The sequence below is a fragment of the Homalodisca vitripennis genome, chromosome X (genome assembly GCF_021130785.1).
Source record: "Homalodisca vitripennis isolate AUS2020 chromosome X, UT_GWSS_2.1, whole genome shotgun sequence".
Taxonomy (NCBI): Eukaryota; Metazoa; Arthropoda; class Insecta; order Hemiptera; family Cicadellidae; genus Homalodisca; species Homalodisca vitripennis.
In genome coordinates, this window is record NC_060215.1 from 71,237,798 (window position 1) to 71,254,624 (window position 16,827).

Below are 16,827 nucleotides of genomic sequence, written 5' to 3' on the forward strand. Positions count from 1 at the left end.
AGTATATAGCACAAATGAAAAGAATGGAACACACTTGGCTCTTTGAATAAACATGTAAACTCTTAAAATAAATTTATGTACGTTATGCTAGTCTTGTCTGTTCGACTAGAGCCAAATAGCAGAGGAGAAGGCTTAACAGCAGTCCTAGTGACAGTTCCGTGTTGTGTCTTTAAATTCTGTATTGTGAAAGCTTAGACTACATTATTGCTTCCATGATCATCTTTATAAATCTGGTAAATGGCCAGGAAAAAGGAAATCAAACCTCTCCCCCCCCAAGAGAACACCTTGAGGTACTTAACCATGTTTTTGCTATGCATATATTCTATGTCAGTGTTACTTCTTATCCAGATGTATTGATTTAATGCTTGGACCAATTGCCAATGTTATAGGGGTGTTGTTGAAAACATTGAAACTGGAGAGCCAATAAAAGCATGACTCAGGGAGGGTGCCTGAAGGTTATTAGGGTAACTTGAAATAGCTGCGAGAGAAAGTAGACAATGGAGAGTCCGAGTTGATTATATAGAAGTCAAGGAGACACTTCAATAAACAGTCTTGGTCTGAATTTCCTTGATGATATTTTATTTAATATTAAATTAAAATAAATGGTTACAACAGATTATTGAATGACCCAACAGTACGCCACTAAAGAGTTAGCGCACAGACAGGCAGACAGATGGATGGACTTTCTTAACAATCAATAGAGCTCTTTCTTGGACCAAGAGGATCATATGTACCGAACTTAACATCTCTAGGACTTTTCTATAAGTTATTGTACCTTAATAAATAGTTGAACAATACAGGTGAAGGTATTCAATCTTCATGTGGACTTGATACCTTACAAGAATGAATGAACTCTTTATTTTACCTGGAGAAGCTAGAATTACATAGCCCTTTCTCACACTTAACCTGAACTACCTGGAGAAGCTAAAATTACATAGCCCTTTCTCACACTTAACCTGAACTACCTGGAGAAGCTAGAATTACATAGCCCTTTCTCACACTTAACCTGAACATGGTACTGACTACTGCTATCCTAATCCCAAAAACGTACCATGCAGGCAGTGCTCCAGATATCAGCTGGAGGGCCATAGCCACTGCCTAGAAGCACCTCCAAGCTCCGGTATTGCCGAGTTTGAATGTCCTCCGTAAAGTGATGACTCTAAGTGCATAAAACATCATTGTTAATTACTAATAGTTGTTATTCCTCCAAACACATTTTGATCAAAAGACTTATTATTAATAATAGATAGTTTAATAAATGTCCTAGAGAAAGACTTTAATTTATGAGTATTAAATATAAAATCTTATTCAAATTGTATTATGACAAGTTCAATGATTTAAAAATTTACAGATTTTATTGTGCAAGCTTGCTTGAAAAACTTTAATTTTAATATTGTCATGACAACCTCAGAACATTAATAGTGAATTACTAGATAAATTATTTATATTTTACATCTGATAATAATCAAGTAAAACTCATTTACGGAATGAGTAAAATTCCAGTTATCAAAAACTCCAATAACTTTTATTGCTAATAATGGGATTACCTTGAAGGAAAAATCAGGTCTTAAAATATACTATTATCTCGAACAATGAATATCCAGTACCTAGTTGTTTACCACGCTGTATCCTTTATATGCCAAACTAGCTAGTATATACTTACTTGGACTGTATTTTGTTAATGGTGTTTGGTACTTATATCTGAATATTTATGTTCATAAGTACATGAAATCAAGTTGATTCATCTTCTCTTTTGAAATCAGCATGATAGGGTTGCCGACAAAGCCAGCCTAACCAGATTTGAAGAAACAAAACTTGAAGAAATGTGAAATGAACCAAATTCATCAATATAACATAAAGTATGTATCTGCATGGGTGAGTTTTACGATACTGAGATAAGGAGAGAGGCTGGCACCCAAATTATCAGTGGGGAATGGCAAAACGATCTTGTTCAGAGTAGAGGCATTACCTCACATGGCAGACAGTAACGCAACTCATAACCAGCACGTGCAACAACAAACCATTTATAAAAACAGTCACTCATTGAAAAGAATAAGGATAAATAAGTGGCATATTCACTCAAAGAGGAAATAGGTAATGAAACTGATAATAAGCTTCTTCTTCACCTCCTTACTGAAATTGAACTGAAATTTTTTAACAATGATAAAGGAACATATACAGTGTTTTGTTCTTTAAAGATGTACTGCTTTGATATAAGTTGTAGCTTACCACCCAACAAGCATTGCCAAGGTCTGCTATTTTCACACTGATATTGCAAACTTGATGCACAGGGTCTTGATTCTCATTTCGAAGTTCTTGATGATCAGGACATGACTGTACTCTGCGAAACTTTCCTGTAAAAATGTATTAACTCATTAAAGTTGGATATGTTTCAAATTTTCATTTTATATACACATATTTTGTAGAGGTATAGAAAAAGGTGGAGAGAAATAACCTACAATATTATTGGAGTAGTGCAGTAAACAAAATAGTCTTACAACTTTTACTATGACATTAGCAGAATTACTTATCGTACTTTGGTTGTGAGTACACAAATGATAAAATATAGTCAGCTAGTGACAACAGGCATTTATAATGTCTATAAAAATACAAAGAAGCTGAAATATCAAAAGGAAGCTGTCTAAACTGCTGAAACGATTAGTCTTTTCTTGGGTGACAATCATTCTGAGACTAAAATATTGAAAATAAGCAAAAAGCTGATTTTCAAAATGTCTGTTGATTACTGCACATACAGTACAAAAAATTCTGACTACTTTAATGCAGAAATTGCTACTTTGAGGGCCATTAATGATCATACAAATTACAATGTAACACAGTTTAATCACATTAGATTCTAAGGTTTTATTTTGTAATTTTTATTACTAAGACTACTTTATCATAAAATGTTAAAAATTATCACACTGAATCAATATTGTTCATACACATAGTTAAGAGCAAGGGACAAAGTTATGGACACTATTACATATATACATATATATATATATAATGCCTAATCAAAATATGTTAATTTATGGATTGCCACCCCTAAACATTTCCATGCCCTGCCTAGTTGGTGACCCAACCCTATGATATTGCACTCTGAGTTAAATGTTTTTGCTTGAAAATAGTAAAGCATGCATCTTTAAAAACTGTTGAAAAGTATATCCAAATAACGCAAATAATAAAAAAGTCTTAGAATTGCATGATAAACCTGAATGTCAGAAAAATAGGGATTTCCATAAGAAATTTCAAATTTGATCGCCATATTGGAAAATAGAGACCTAATTTAAAAATTTTAACTACGTTATTGTAATGATCATAAAAATAAGGTAGTTTCCAATTGGCTGTAAAATTAATATTTTCTGAGATCCCAATTGTGGCCACCTTGAGTTAATCACCCTGTATACAGATACTTTTCAATTCAATTCAATTCAATTCAAAAAACTTGATTCAACAAAAATTTTTTAACTCGAACGTGCGGGGTTATTATAATTTAATTGTTATACACTGTATTTTATATGGCTATATATGCAGTCCTTGTTGTACCACCATTTCCCTGTATTTAATGAGCAATATAATTTGATAACAACAAAATATACATATATAATAACATACAAGAAGGAATAACAATAAATTAACAATATAACTAACATAACAATAACAATTTAATCCATAACAAATAAACTTATTTATAACTCAACTGTCATAGAACTGAATTTGATACATTCTAATAAATATTTAACATGTTATTGCAATCTTTCAATAAATAAGCATTAATAAACAAACAAACCATGGTCTTATATATATATATACACACACACATATATATTTTCAATAAATATTGAATCGCAAAAAGTACTTGCTCCGCTGGGACTCGAACCCGAATCTCTCACTTGCCAGGTGAATGTGCTATCATTACACCATAAAGCCCTTACCTTTTATGATTAAATTATTTTGTATTTGGCCATATCTGTCACATATGCATTTGAATAACCAAACTAACATATGATCAGAAGACCAAATACCTGTCAAACGACTTTCGTTTACATTCATTAAATTTGTATAAATGGCAATAGCCGAATTTAATTTCAATAAACATTGAATCACAAAAAGTACGAGTTCGAGTCCCGGCGGAGCAAGTACTTTTTGTGATTCAATGTGTATTGAAATTAAATTCGGCTCTTGCCATTTATACAAATTTAATATATATATATATATATATATATATATATATATATATATATATATATATATATACGTACATACATAACTAACATAACAATAACAATTAATACATAAAAAATAAACTTAAATATGTTAACAATCATAGAATTTAATTTAATAACGTTATAATAAATATTTATTACATTTCACCGCGACTGTAAATAAATAAACAATGGTTACCAAACAAGCAATGGGCATAGTTAAATAACAACAGAATAATCATTGTGCATTGCAAATCATGGCTTTGATCATCCTCTTCAGAATTGGAAAGGTCTGAAGAGCCCATACTCATATTATACATTTTGTTATTTGTCAAACACATCAACTCTTGAGGTGCTAAGTATTTTTTAATTACTATATAATAAAAACTGAATGGCCATAACTTGTGTATTATACTAGTCATATAACTGTACCTGGGAGGTAAAGGGCACTATGTCACAAAACTGTTACTTTTCAGGAGAACAGTTTGAAAAAAATGTTTCAATATAAAATGTTATACCTTATCATTTATATTCATTACTAAATTGATTTTTTTATATTGGATATTTTAACTTATTTTCTATTTAAACTAACTGTTTTAAAACAAACAAAAAACGGTCATTTACCTACTTAAAAATATTTTATTAAAAAACTTGTTGGACTTGGTGCTTTTTACCTCTGAGAAAGTAGCGGGTTGTTAGAAATGAAAAGGACATAGAGTTTTAATTCTGTGAATTTTTTCCACTTTTAATATTTTATAGTACTTAACTGGTTACCATAGCAACTCAAAATTAAATAAACACTGTATTTCCAAAATAGTGCCAACTAATCAGAGTCTTCTTCGGGGTCATCTTCTGGGTACATGGAGGCGTTGTTGCTTCTCGGCAGATGTTTGAAGTAGTCATGGCACACAGATGGGAGTAATGGCAGTAGTGCTATCAGATCATTGTATTTTGCTACATTTATTGGTAGTCTCTGGTGTGATACTAATAGAAGAGTTTCCGGGAACGGTAGTTTTTGTCTTCTACGGGATCGCACATAACACATTTCTGAAAAATCTCCGACAAATGAAGTTTTGAAGAAGAGATGACCCATGTTTTCTTGTCTGGCTTGTATGTGTACAAAATTTGACATGAGAACAGTGTTTTTGTCAATATCATACTTCCTGGACACAAACGGAGAATCTTTGCCTTTTAGCAAGGATTCAAAGTTTTTAAAATCCTCTAATTCCATGTTAAATACAGAGTATTTTGAAGAAGTTTGCCGCACTAATTGTTGCCAGTCCCAAGGTGTCAATATGCTCATACTGTTAGCTTTCTTTCTTTTTCTCTCTATGAGAGCGTGAACAGTATCAGCCTCCATATGCGTATGTCCTTTGAGCAAAAACTTTTGATTAATGGTTTTTATTTGTGGATATTTTTCCAATATCCAGAAGAAACACATAATCATAGATTTGTTTTTGTTTTCACCATAACAGTTGTCAGTCCATAAAGTGATATATTTAAGAGCTGAATCTGGAATCACATTGTCAGCCCACTTCATGATAGCTGAAGCAATTTCATTCCCTCCTCTTGCTCCTTTTGTTTCGTCCCACATCAAGCAGTGAACTGTTGAGTCACAGGCATCATGTATAGTAAAGGCAAGAGTCCACAGTTTTCTTTTGTAGAAGCTCAGCCCACTTGTAATTAAAGGTGTCGGTAAACAATTCTGTAAATCACCAGTCAAAACTTTATAAGAAGGATCCTCCTTGGCAATTTTTGAGTCTGCGGCTTTCAAATCGTAACGCTTCTTTGATTCATCTATGTGATTCTTGTACTTGGCTTGTATTGCCTCTCTTTCTAACTGACTCAAATTACCTTTAAGTTTAGCTTGGTAGGAATCGCATGTGTCAACTTCAGGTGGTTTGAAGGAAAGATTGAACCTTTTGTTAAACACGTCACGTTACACCCAGTTTTAGCAATATTTTCTTCAGGGATGTTATTCGATTTACAGAACTCAAGGTATATCTCATACATTTTTTAATTAAAATAATGCAAATCATGAAATTGAGGTTATGTTCAGTAAACATCTCAGTGGCACCATGTCAAAAACACATGGTACCTAATACCAGGTCTTTTCTAGAAGTTAAAAGTAAACAGCACTATGTCCAAATGGTGCCTTTTTCCTCTATGGATTTACATTTTAATAAGAAGTATAAAGCACTATAACTAGTTGGTGCTTTTTACCTCTCAACTACTCAGTGACATAATGCCCTTTAACACTGGCTATCTCCCTTATTAATAAACATTGGACTTAAAGCTTTCTACCCCAAAAAGAAACATACAATTAGAACAACTTGGTGCTGATATCCCGATTTTGAAAAAAATGGACATAGTGCCCTTTACCTCCCAGGTACATGTGAATACCCTTTTAATTTAATTAAAAAGGTATTCACTTTTGCTACATCTAAGTTTTGAAATGAATAATCTCACCCTTGGTATCAGAGGTTATAGAGGAGGCCTCTGTAGAGTAAGTGGAGGATGCACTGGAGGAGATGGCAGCTGCAGCCTCTGCTCCCAGTTCACTATTTCCACTGCTGTTACTGTTGCCATTCCCATTCCCATTGCTAGTACTGTTACCATTGCTGGCTGCAGCGGTATGGTTCACAGCACTGTTCTCATCACTTTCCGTTCCACAACTTCCTACTTCCATTTCTGTAAAATTCTTGTAATTTTTCAGCTCTGTAAAAAAGTTAAATTAACAAAAATTATTGAAGGAAATACAAACTAAATAGAAATAAAAAAATAACCTTTTAACTATTCTTGGGCTTTTTGAATAATAATTAATAAAAACTTATGCTGTATTTCCTGAATTTTAACAACATACCACTAGATATGATTTGTATTTGATCTTTTACTTAATATTAAGTTTTAGGTACTACACCAGAGGAAGGAATTAAAGTGTTAGTTCTTAAAAATAGTGTTAATTTCTATAAGTCAATAAAGAATTTATTATAGATACCTGAAGGCATTATACCCTGCAGACGACCAAACCTTTTCCAACAATTGGCTGCTTCCCAGGCTATCCTGTAAACATAGCTGTCATCCACACATAACAGAATATTTTCAGGTTTGATATCCGTATGGATGATGTCGCATTTAGTATGTAAATATAGCAGACCCTCCAACACCTGCCAACATGACATAAAGCATTATACAGGGGCCCTGAACACATTTTTAGGCATGGGGTTTATTGTATTAATACACAATAGTCAAATTATCAATTACCCTGGAATAAGCTATATTTATCAACCCAAATATTTATATTGCATGTCAAAATTGTAAACTAAAGTAGATGACATACTCAATCAAACTTACTTCACTTCAGTATATAAAATTGATTAAATAACTACACTGTTTATATAAAAATACAGGTTTCCATATACAAAATGATGGATTTCTGTATATAATTGCAAAGAAATATTCCTACTCCACTCCACTCTTTACTTTTTAAATGTCTCCTTAAAATATAAGTTTTAGAGATTCTTAATTCTTTAATCATTATTCTTCTTCCTTCATTATTTCTTTACTTTTTAATAATTAAAACTAAAACTAGTACATAATTATTATTAGTTACTTCTTTTAAAATGATTCATTGTACTTCACATTACCAATTCATTAGCCAGGTTATATATTTTTAATACAAAGTGAGTGTTTAGGGCAGGTTACTGAGCACTGTCACAAGTTGTAGTCTTGCCCTCAAAATCAGCTGATTAGGTGATTAGTCTGTTTGCTATCAAACACGACTGGCTATAATTCATTTCTGATACAGTGTAGCTGATTCATTCAGGAGGAGATAAAAACAATCCTTAGAGGGTTAGTACCACTAGTAGTAAATGTCTCAAGAAATTACTAGTGTGATAAAATTGTACTAAATACAATACACAATGTTACCTTTTACAGTGTCGATATCATGTCCTGTTACTCTCAAGTGATTGCTATAATAATCCTTCTTTTCTATTTTTTGTCTCACCTTCAAGCTACAATGGCTTCAAAGTACACTGGGTTTTGTTTTAACTTGTACTTCAACGGGTATCAAACCCGAGTACTTTCAGTTAAAAAGCTATGACAAAATCATTATCTTATAAAGAAGGACTATATGAATCGTACTTTTAACAAACATGGTATTAAATACCACACTAGATATTAACCCTTATGTTTATTATAAAACCATGGTACACAACTTTAATCCTCCAATAAACTGTTCTATTCTTCTTTGAATGTTAAAATCTTTTACTACTGTTACCAAAAGAGGCAATGTACATTGTAACACATCACTAAATATACAGTAGTACACAGTGTAATCCTTACATTGCAATGTCCTGTGCTTCTCTCCTGAAATTGTTATAACAGTTTACTACTACTAAACTTGAAACTGACCATCGCAACACCTCACTAGACATACAGTATACAATGTTAATGTTCACAGTGCCATACGCTTGAATATACACCCAACAGTTCTTGTTTCTTAGTCCTAGGATCTAGAATACATTTTCGGATAAGGACTCCTAACACATAGTTCTAACAAAACATAGTAATTTACTACAGTTACATTTAACCTAATTTATTGAAAGATATTCAAGCAAAACACTCAGTGCTGCTTGCATTAGGGATCAATATCATTTTTATAAATTAGTTAAATAAAGCTTTTTGAGAATCCTGGTTATTTGAGATGGGTAAGAATTAGAGATTTCTGAGCTTTATTTGTACAAGGGTAAATAAGAAAATAAATGGTAATTTTGCTATTGTTCTTAGAATGCATGTTCTAACTAGATATTGCTGTGTGGAGTAGATTTTGATTAATGAGGAGGGGAAACCGATCTGGCTAGTGTTCAGTTTGGCATTACCGTCAGTACAGCCATAAGCAAGAAGTGCCCTCGTCTGTAGCACAACAGATTATCATAGTTTTTAACCAATGAAGGTATTAAACAGTCTGATTTTAACAAAAATCATGATCGACTCTTAAGGATAAGCTTTGTAGATGATAATATTTGTGCCATTCTTGAGTTTATTAAATGTGATCACTGGTTAATTGTGGATGAAATTTCATCAGAAGTGTGTATCAGCTATCGAAGTGTTCAATCCATAATCACTGATGAGCTCGGTTTCAGAAAAATTAGTGCTCAATGGGTTCCGAGGTTGTTGACTGAAAACCAAAAACAGGTTAGATTGGAGATTGCTGGAAAGCTTCTGGATCATTTTCATCAAGAATGGGAGGAATTTTTAAAGCACATTGTTACATGCGATGAGACGTGGGTACACCACTACACCACCGATCCAAAAATGGCAAGGCAGTGGCCAGTGGCGTAAAAGGATGAAGGTTGCCCTGTAAAAGCCAAAACTTGTCTCTCTGCTGGAAAAGTCATTGCAACGATTTTTTTGGACTATAGGAGAATTTTATTTGTCGATTTTCTGCATGATCAATGTACAGTGAATGCGGCTTACTATTTTCAGTTGTTACAGTCAGCGAAAGCCGCCTATCAAAACAAAAAAGAGACATGACTTCAGAGAAGTCATTCTCCTCCATGACAACACAAGGCTTCATACCATAGCTTTGACAAGGGAAACACTGGAAGAAATGGGCTGGAAACCCCTTGAGCACCCTCCTTATAGCCCTGACTTCCTTGTCCCCCTGTGACTATTTTTTGTTTGGGCCTATGAAGGAATCACTGGGAGGAAAACGAGAGCAATGAAGAAGTCGAGGAGCACGTGCGCAATTGGCTTACAACTCGCCCTCAAACTTTCTATGACCAGGGAACACTGAAATTTCAAAATCGATGGCAAAAGTGTATGCACAACGTACGAGAGTATATTGGAAAATGTTAAAAGAATAACAAGTGTAAAGGGTTCTCAGATAAAGGTAATAAAATATATTACAATTTGTATTTGATTTACCCTCGTATCATAGAGTCATTTATGACATTTATGGCTGAAACACTCCTTGGGAGTTGAAGCCATATGGCATCATGATATATTGTATTTAATTATGGTTAGTTGCTCTCTAGTTACATGTCATGATTATTTAGTTTATTTTTAATAAACATTAGAAATGTATGGGGACAAAACAGACAAAAAAAGATAATTATAATGAATTAATGCTGCTTTCAATGATAGTTAATTTTCAAGCGTTGTTTAGGAAGAAAGAATATGAACACAAGAGAGTTCTTAAACTAGAGAATATTAGAATGTGTTGTGGAGTAACAAATTAAAATTCAAGTGCAAGATTGTGTTACTCAGATCTGGAAAATGCTAGAGCATGAGGATATGTAATGAGCACCTAAGGTATAAGAGAAATTGAATGACTGATTTTATTAGGACTCACAGATCTGGAGATTATTAATGAGTAAGCGAGTCAATGAGATATGATAGAAGCAAGCGAAGAGTTTGCACTGACTCAAAATTTGTATACATGCTTCTTAGTATTTTGTATATATATATATATATACACATATATTTTTTTATAAAATAATTTGAGTACATATAGAACAGTAGATAACATTCTCACTCCTAGTCCACTTTTGGAGCCTTTCAAAATTCAAGTATAAATAATGTCCTAAATACCATAAACAGGTGTATAAAATCATATGGTAAATGTTCCTACAGCTTTTTAGGAGCCATAAAAAATAAATGAAGTGTCTATGTCAAAAATCCGTGTATATATATATATATATATATATATATATATATAATGTACCAAAAATGTATATTAAAAATCATATAGTAAACATTTGAGAACCATTAAAAAATCTATAAAATTTATTGTATAAAAGAGTTACAGAAAATCTCTTCTTACATTTTTCTTAAAATGAAAGGATGTATAATAAAATGCAAAGAAACTTTATAAGTTATTTAAAAAAAGTCATCTCTAAACAATTTTTTTTCCTTCCAAATCACATGGGGTCATAGGCGTACATAGGATGACCTGGTAGGGGGGGGGGATTTTCTATACCTCTCAATTAAGCTGCGGCTTGAGGACACTCATCTTAAATATAATTAAATGCTATAATATTTAATATTGCAAGTTTGGCAGTGTTCTGTGAGCATTATTCTAATTTTATGCCTCACAAAGCGAATATAAAATTATTGACCACTCGAATACACATAAAAATAAGAATAAACGAACGCTCATCACGAAAAACACAAACCATCAATCTATTTTGTTTGATTTTAATGTTATGTTATTTCTTCATAACAAAAACTAAAACCATATTACGAGTAGATATTCTTTTTGGTTATAGTTTAAGAAAATTATCACAGGCATCAACCGGAGATCTGACAAAGGAGGCATGGTATTGATAACATCTTTCACATAACAAATTTATAAACTCTCCAATCTCACTTGTCTGACTATGAATGCTTTTTATTTATCAGCTTCTCAGTAGCAAATATGCTGAATCGAAAAAATAAAAATAAAAATTTGTATCAAGAAAACCAAATAAAACTTTTGGAAAATATTGCAAATAAAATATTGGAATAGCGTTTTCAATAAAACAGACGTTGAAAAACTTTTTAACAAAGCGTTCCCTTTAACTTACAAAACAATAATTAATTAAAAATTCAGTTTACAACAAGCAAAAATTGTCAAATCATAAAATGAGAAATAATAGACAATATCATCAAGAGTCTTACTTTTTATAGATTAATGGCCCACAAGAATTGAATAATTATTATGAATTAAAGAATTTTAAATATAAAAACGTATTACTAGAGTAAAGTCCAACCATGCGAGGGAGTCGATTGATTGGTCCTGAATTTAATTTCCTTCACAAAATCACAACAGACTTGAAGATCATTAAAGCTATCCCTAGTCTAAAAACATAAAAATTTTAATATTTATAGTTTTAGACTAATATCAATAACTCAAAATTTTGAGAAAGTTGCATATTTATGCATAACGTAAAATCTAATGTGCATTATTGTAATGCAGTATACTAATTTAGTTCATTACTGTAGTGTACTTTTTTCTTTAAACCCGGAATATAATATGTTAATATTAATATGGTTTTCATAATAATCTGTACAAAATTTCTGCTGTGTCTTTATTTCTTTGAAAAGCTGTGGCTTCCATTAAATTCAAATGAGTAAAATCAACTCTCTTTTCTGAGGTAATTAAGCCTTTTGAGGTTGTTGACCACTAACTGGCAGGGTTTTTTAATAGTACCTGTATATTTGAGTCAAGGCTGAGGTATTGAATAGTTTTCTGGGGATTTTTTCATTGGAAATAAAAAAAAATATATATAGAGCATGGTCTTCTGGGGTCTCGGGGCGTGAGAGAGTTGTAGAGGATGGTTTTCGGCCAGATAGTTTCTTAACAACCTCCTCTTTATCAATTAAACATTTTATTATTTTTATTTTTAATAACGAAAATGTTTTTAAAATTCCAGGTCATAGTTAGAAAAAAAGAAACAAAAATCAAAACATTTATAAAAATTAATTTTTCTACTTTGGTCCAAAATAATTTTACTCTGTGTCTTGGAATAATAACAACTTGAAGTCTGATAAGTATTTACAATATTGCATGAAATTCTAGAGATTATTTGAATATGAGCTTAGCATTAATGGCTAATAAAGTGGTTACTATTATTATTTAATTATTGTATTCTTGTACTTTATATTAAAAAAAATCATAATGTTCTCTTGTGTAGAATAAAAAAGTTTAAGCAATACGAATCTCAAGTCAAATATTATTAAGAAACCATGCTATTTCCTTACTTTGGTTGTGTACATACAGGTTTTTTGAACATTTTATTATTAAAATATGTTATTATAACATCAATTAAACATACCATTGCATAACTTTAGCATATCAGCAGTAATTTTATTTCTATAGGTTCGTCAACACGTTTTTATAAACTTCTAATTTTCTATATATCTTATTCTTAGATTTGTGGTAAAATTGTCTACCATAGTAGATAGTTTTGGTAGGAACATACCAAGAATTGTAACAGTAACAGAGAATAGTACAATCGGCAAACTTAAGGTACTTGTTCTTTTATTTTTTCGTTACTACTATCTATCAGCTTTTACAGATAAAATATTAAAACGAAACCGAACTATGAGCATGGTTGGACTAAGCATATAATTTCAGTTTTACACAAGTTAAAATTTACCTCAGATATTTTTTATCAATGGAAGGAGGGTTACAACCCTCAAAACCCCCCCTGGATACGTGTATGCATGGAATATAATATATACCAATCGGATTTTAATATTTCACCATAATCGAAAAGTAAGATGTGTTTGTGATTGTTAGTGAATTTTGTTGATTTTGTTGTTTTGTTGAATCTTAATATTTACAAAGAGTCTTAAGTAGTTTATAAGGTGTGATAAATTTGATTCTTTGAAAGTCCTTACTATACAACACCCTATAATGAAAGGCATGATATTGAGTATAAAACTTAAAAAATAATTGGTAAAAATGTATGATTGCTGTTTGTTTTTTTTTAATATGCTTACAATATATTTCTCATAAAATTTATATATGCCTCCTACAATTTATGTGCTACAGTCATTTGATGATTTAAAACAATGAAAGAATCATTTTTCATTTAAGGCAGATAACGATGAATTAACAAGTTTTGGAAGTTTATTAAATTCATTATAATGTTTTTTTTTCTATAAGGCTTTTAAGCATAAGAATTACACACATATACAGATCTTGCATCATTTATATAGAACGAATTTAATTATTTAATAAAATAATTTCTTACTTACGTATTGTTTGTTTATACAATATTGATAAATATTTCAAGATTGGTAAGCTATTTGACAGAATTTTGTTGATTTGAATAATTTTTTGATAATTTCAAAATTGACTATAAATTTTGTTATACATTCTTTCATTTTAAGAAAAAATGAAGATGATATTAATTTTCTATAAATCTTTAAACAATACTTTTATAAATTTTTGGTTCTGAAACCTTTACTGTTTGATTCTTAATATTATTTTTTAGTACATTATACATAGATTTTCATTAATTGTTTTATGGATCTTAAAAAGTCATAGGTAGATTTACTATACAATTTTATATATCTGTTCATAGTATTTTACACAGTATTTTTATTTTATTTTTGAATTGCTCTGAGAATGGACTAGGAGTGACAATATATTATCTTCTTAGAACCACTATATATTATTTAACGGCATCATTTATCTATCAGTGAATGGAAAAATGAAGAGATCACGTTAGAAAATAAAAACATTTTATTACTAAACACTCTTATAACAATTTTGAGTTGTATTGTTTGTTCAGGAATTTTGTCCAACTATTAATAGTGCAATAGCCTAACAATTGATGATAAGTAATAGTAAAGGCTTACCTGCTTTACAATAATCTTGACGTTTTCGAGAGGAATACCCTGGTAGTTACTGCGGATAATCAGTTTCAGTAAGTTGTGTCCAAGTACCTCAAATACCATACACACGTGTGTTCCATTTTGACCCGTCATCTTGAAGTCGTTCAAAAGTCTCACTACTCGTTTTCTGTTCGGGTCATTCATATCAGCCTCTCGTACCTGGTCACATTACAGTAGGACATAACCAAATGGTATCATATGAAGTACAGACAAAACATATACTGTGAAACCTTTGTTTCCAAAAACGAAAATAGTCTCAGTACATAATTATAGTATATATATTAATGATTAAATGAAAAGGCCTGAAGCCCATTTAGGAAAGGGTGACCAAATAAGCACACAAACGTTGCCTCGACATCTGGAATCCCAACTATAGCGAGAGGATATGATACTTGTGGGAGCTTTAATTTCTTATACCATCCCATTAGGAATTTGTACTACTAGCAGATATCATTTATGAATGCCGTATGTGTATGTACTGATATTGTCAAGAACAGTAAATGTTGTCTAACAACAGTGGGCTAAGTGTTTAAATATTAATTGAATTTCATGGAACTCCAACTTTTCCCCATAGAATACATGTATGCAGATGAGTTTTTATTTTCCAGATTTTTTTCTATTACTGCCAAAGGAGCTGCCGTCTCTCGCACTGATAACTAGAAAAATCCACATTATTGTTATGGTAAAGAATGTCTTATTTTACCAGTTAGGACAGTCTCTGACACTTAACCTGGCTTAAAGATTACTTCTGAACCATCACTGTTCAGAAACTAAAAATACTACAATCATAAAAACTATTTTTTCAGTTGCATTACTATTTCAGAAAGTTTAAATCGTTATCTGTCTATAGAAGTTTAAGAAGTAGAAGAAAAGTTTAAGGTCTGGGAGTATAATTGAATTTAAACTTAATTTTTATAGGGAGTATTTTTGGGGCAGGATGAGAGCAAAATACCTTGCGAAAGTATATTTTCGGAAGTATATTCGGTTTCATGTGTGATCCCTAATAAGCAATGCGCTAAAGTAAACCATTCAAGACATGACAATAATATGGCTTACTTTATTTTAAAACAATTTTATGTGAAGTAATTTAATATGTTGGTCATAATGATTGTAATCACAAAATCAAATTAAAATCTAATGAGAGTAAATTAAATTATTAGTGGAATGACAACTTTGACACAGACAATTATTGCAGGTCTCTGCTCGCACGCACTTCGGTTCGCGGAATTATAATTTCAACTCCAGCTCACTCTAACAATCAAACCTATATTAGGGTCCTACAGTAAACTTTAATCACAAATATGAACGCTGTTATCATACTTTATTTTGACGAACATATCAGATCTAAACATAAAGAGGTTCATCGCTAACTATAAATTAAATATCGGTCTTTAAAATAACAATAAGTCCTATAGTATAGGTTGTAAAAATAAATAAAAAACAGTGTATTTTTCAAAAGCCGTAATGTTGATTAACATGCAGAAAATGTTATATGATTATGAGTAGCCTACTAACAACTACATAATTTAATTTAAATAAAGATTGATTAATTAAAAGTACGTATGCAAATTTTATGAGTACTGAAAGTAGTTTGATAGGTATTTAGTCTTACAATTGCATGTTGGTTTCATCATTGAAACATGTGTGGTAGAAACGGCCAAAAACAAAATAATTGAATGCTCCGCCGGGACTGGAACTCGGATATACATATAATATTATAAATCAACATAATTAAATAATCGAATTACACAGTTGTAGTATAGGGATTGAAGAGATTGAAGAGATTGCGGAGCAGGGCCGGGCTCGTCGTCCTCAACCAGGGCGACACGCCTACTTTCAGGCGCCCCGGGCAGAGAGGCACGATTCCTGACGTAACCTTCGCGTCTGAGTCTCTTCTTTCGAGGATCTCTGGCTGGAGGGTGGTAGAGGATTACACGGGTAGTGACCACCAGTACATTGTTTTTGATCTGCATGATTTAAACCGTAGAGTTTCCGCATCCCGGGATGGGCCACGCCGATGGAACACCAATAAACTGGACGTGGTCAAGTTCACCGAGGTTATATCTCGGGGAGCGCAGGCGAATCCTGGTGAGGCTGGCGCCGAGGCTTTAGTAACATCCACGATGGAACTTTTTGTCTCGGCCTGTGACCGGTCTATGCCGCGAAAGAAACTCCGCCGTGGCAAGCAACCCGTCTACTGGTGGACTGAAGAGATTGCGGAGCTCAGAAG

General features: G+C 32.0%; 1 protein-coding gene across 6 annotated transcripts in view; it reads right to left on the minus strand.

Moving 5' to 3' along the window:
• The window catches only part of LOC124369175 (SRSF protein kinase 1-like), a 108,121-nt gene that overhangs the window by 5,524 nt on the left and 85,770 nt on the right, over positions 1-16,827 (minus strand). For all 6 annotated transcript variants that reach the window (XM_046826980.1, XM_046826979.1, XM_046826974.1 and 3 more), the window contains 5 exons: positions 14,562-14,756; positions 7,204-7,372; positions 6,675-6,923; positions 2,230-2,354; positions 1,052-1,159 (listed from right to left, as the gene is read on the minus strand). In XM_046826980.1, coding sequence (XP_046682936.1) covers positions 1,052-1,159; positions 2,230-2,354; positions 6,675-6,923; positions 7,204-7,372; positions 14,562-14,756 — 846 coding nt within the window. The remainder of the gene's footprint in view (positions 1-1,051; positions 1,160-2,229; positions 2,355-6,674; positions 6,924-7,203; positions 7,373-14,561; positions 14,757-16,827) is intronic.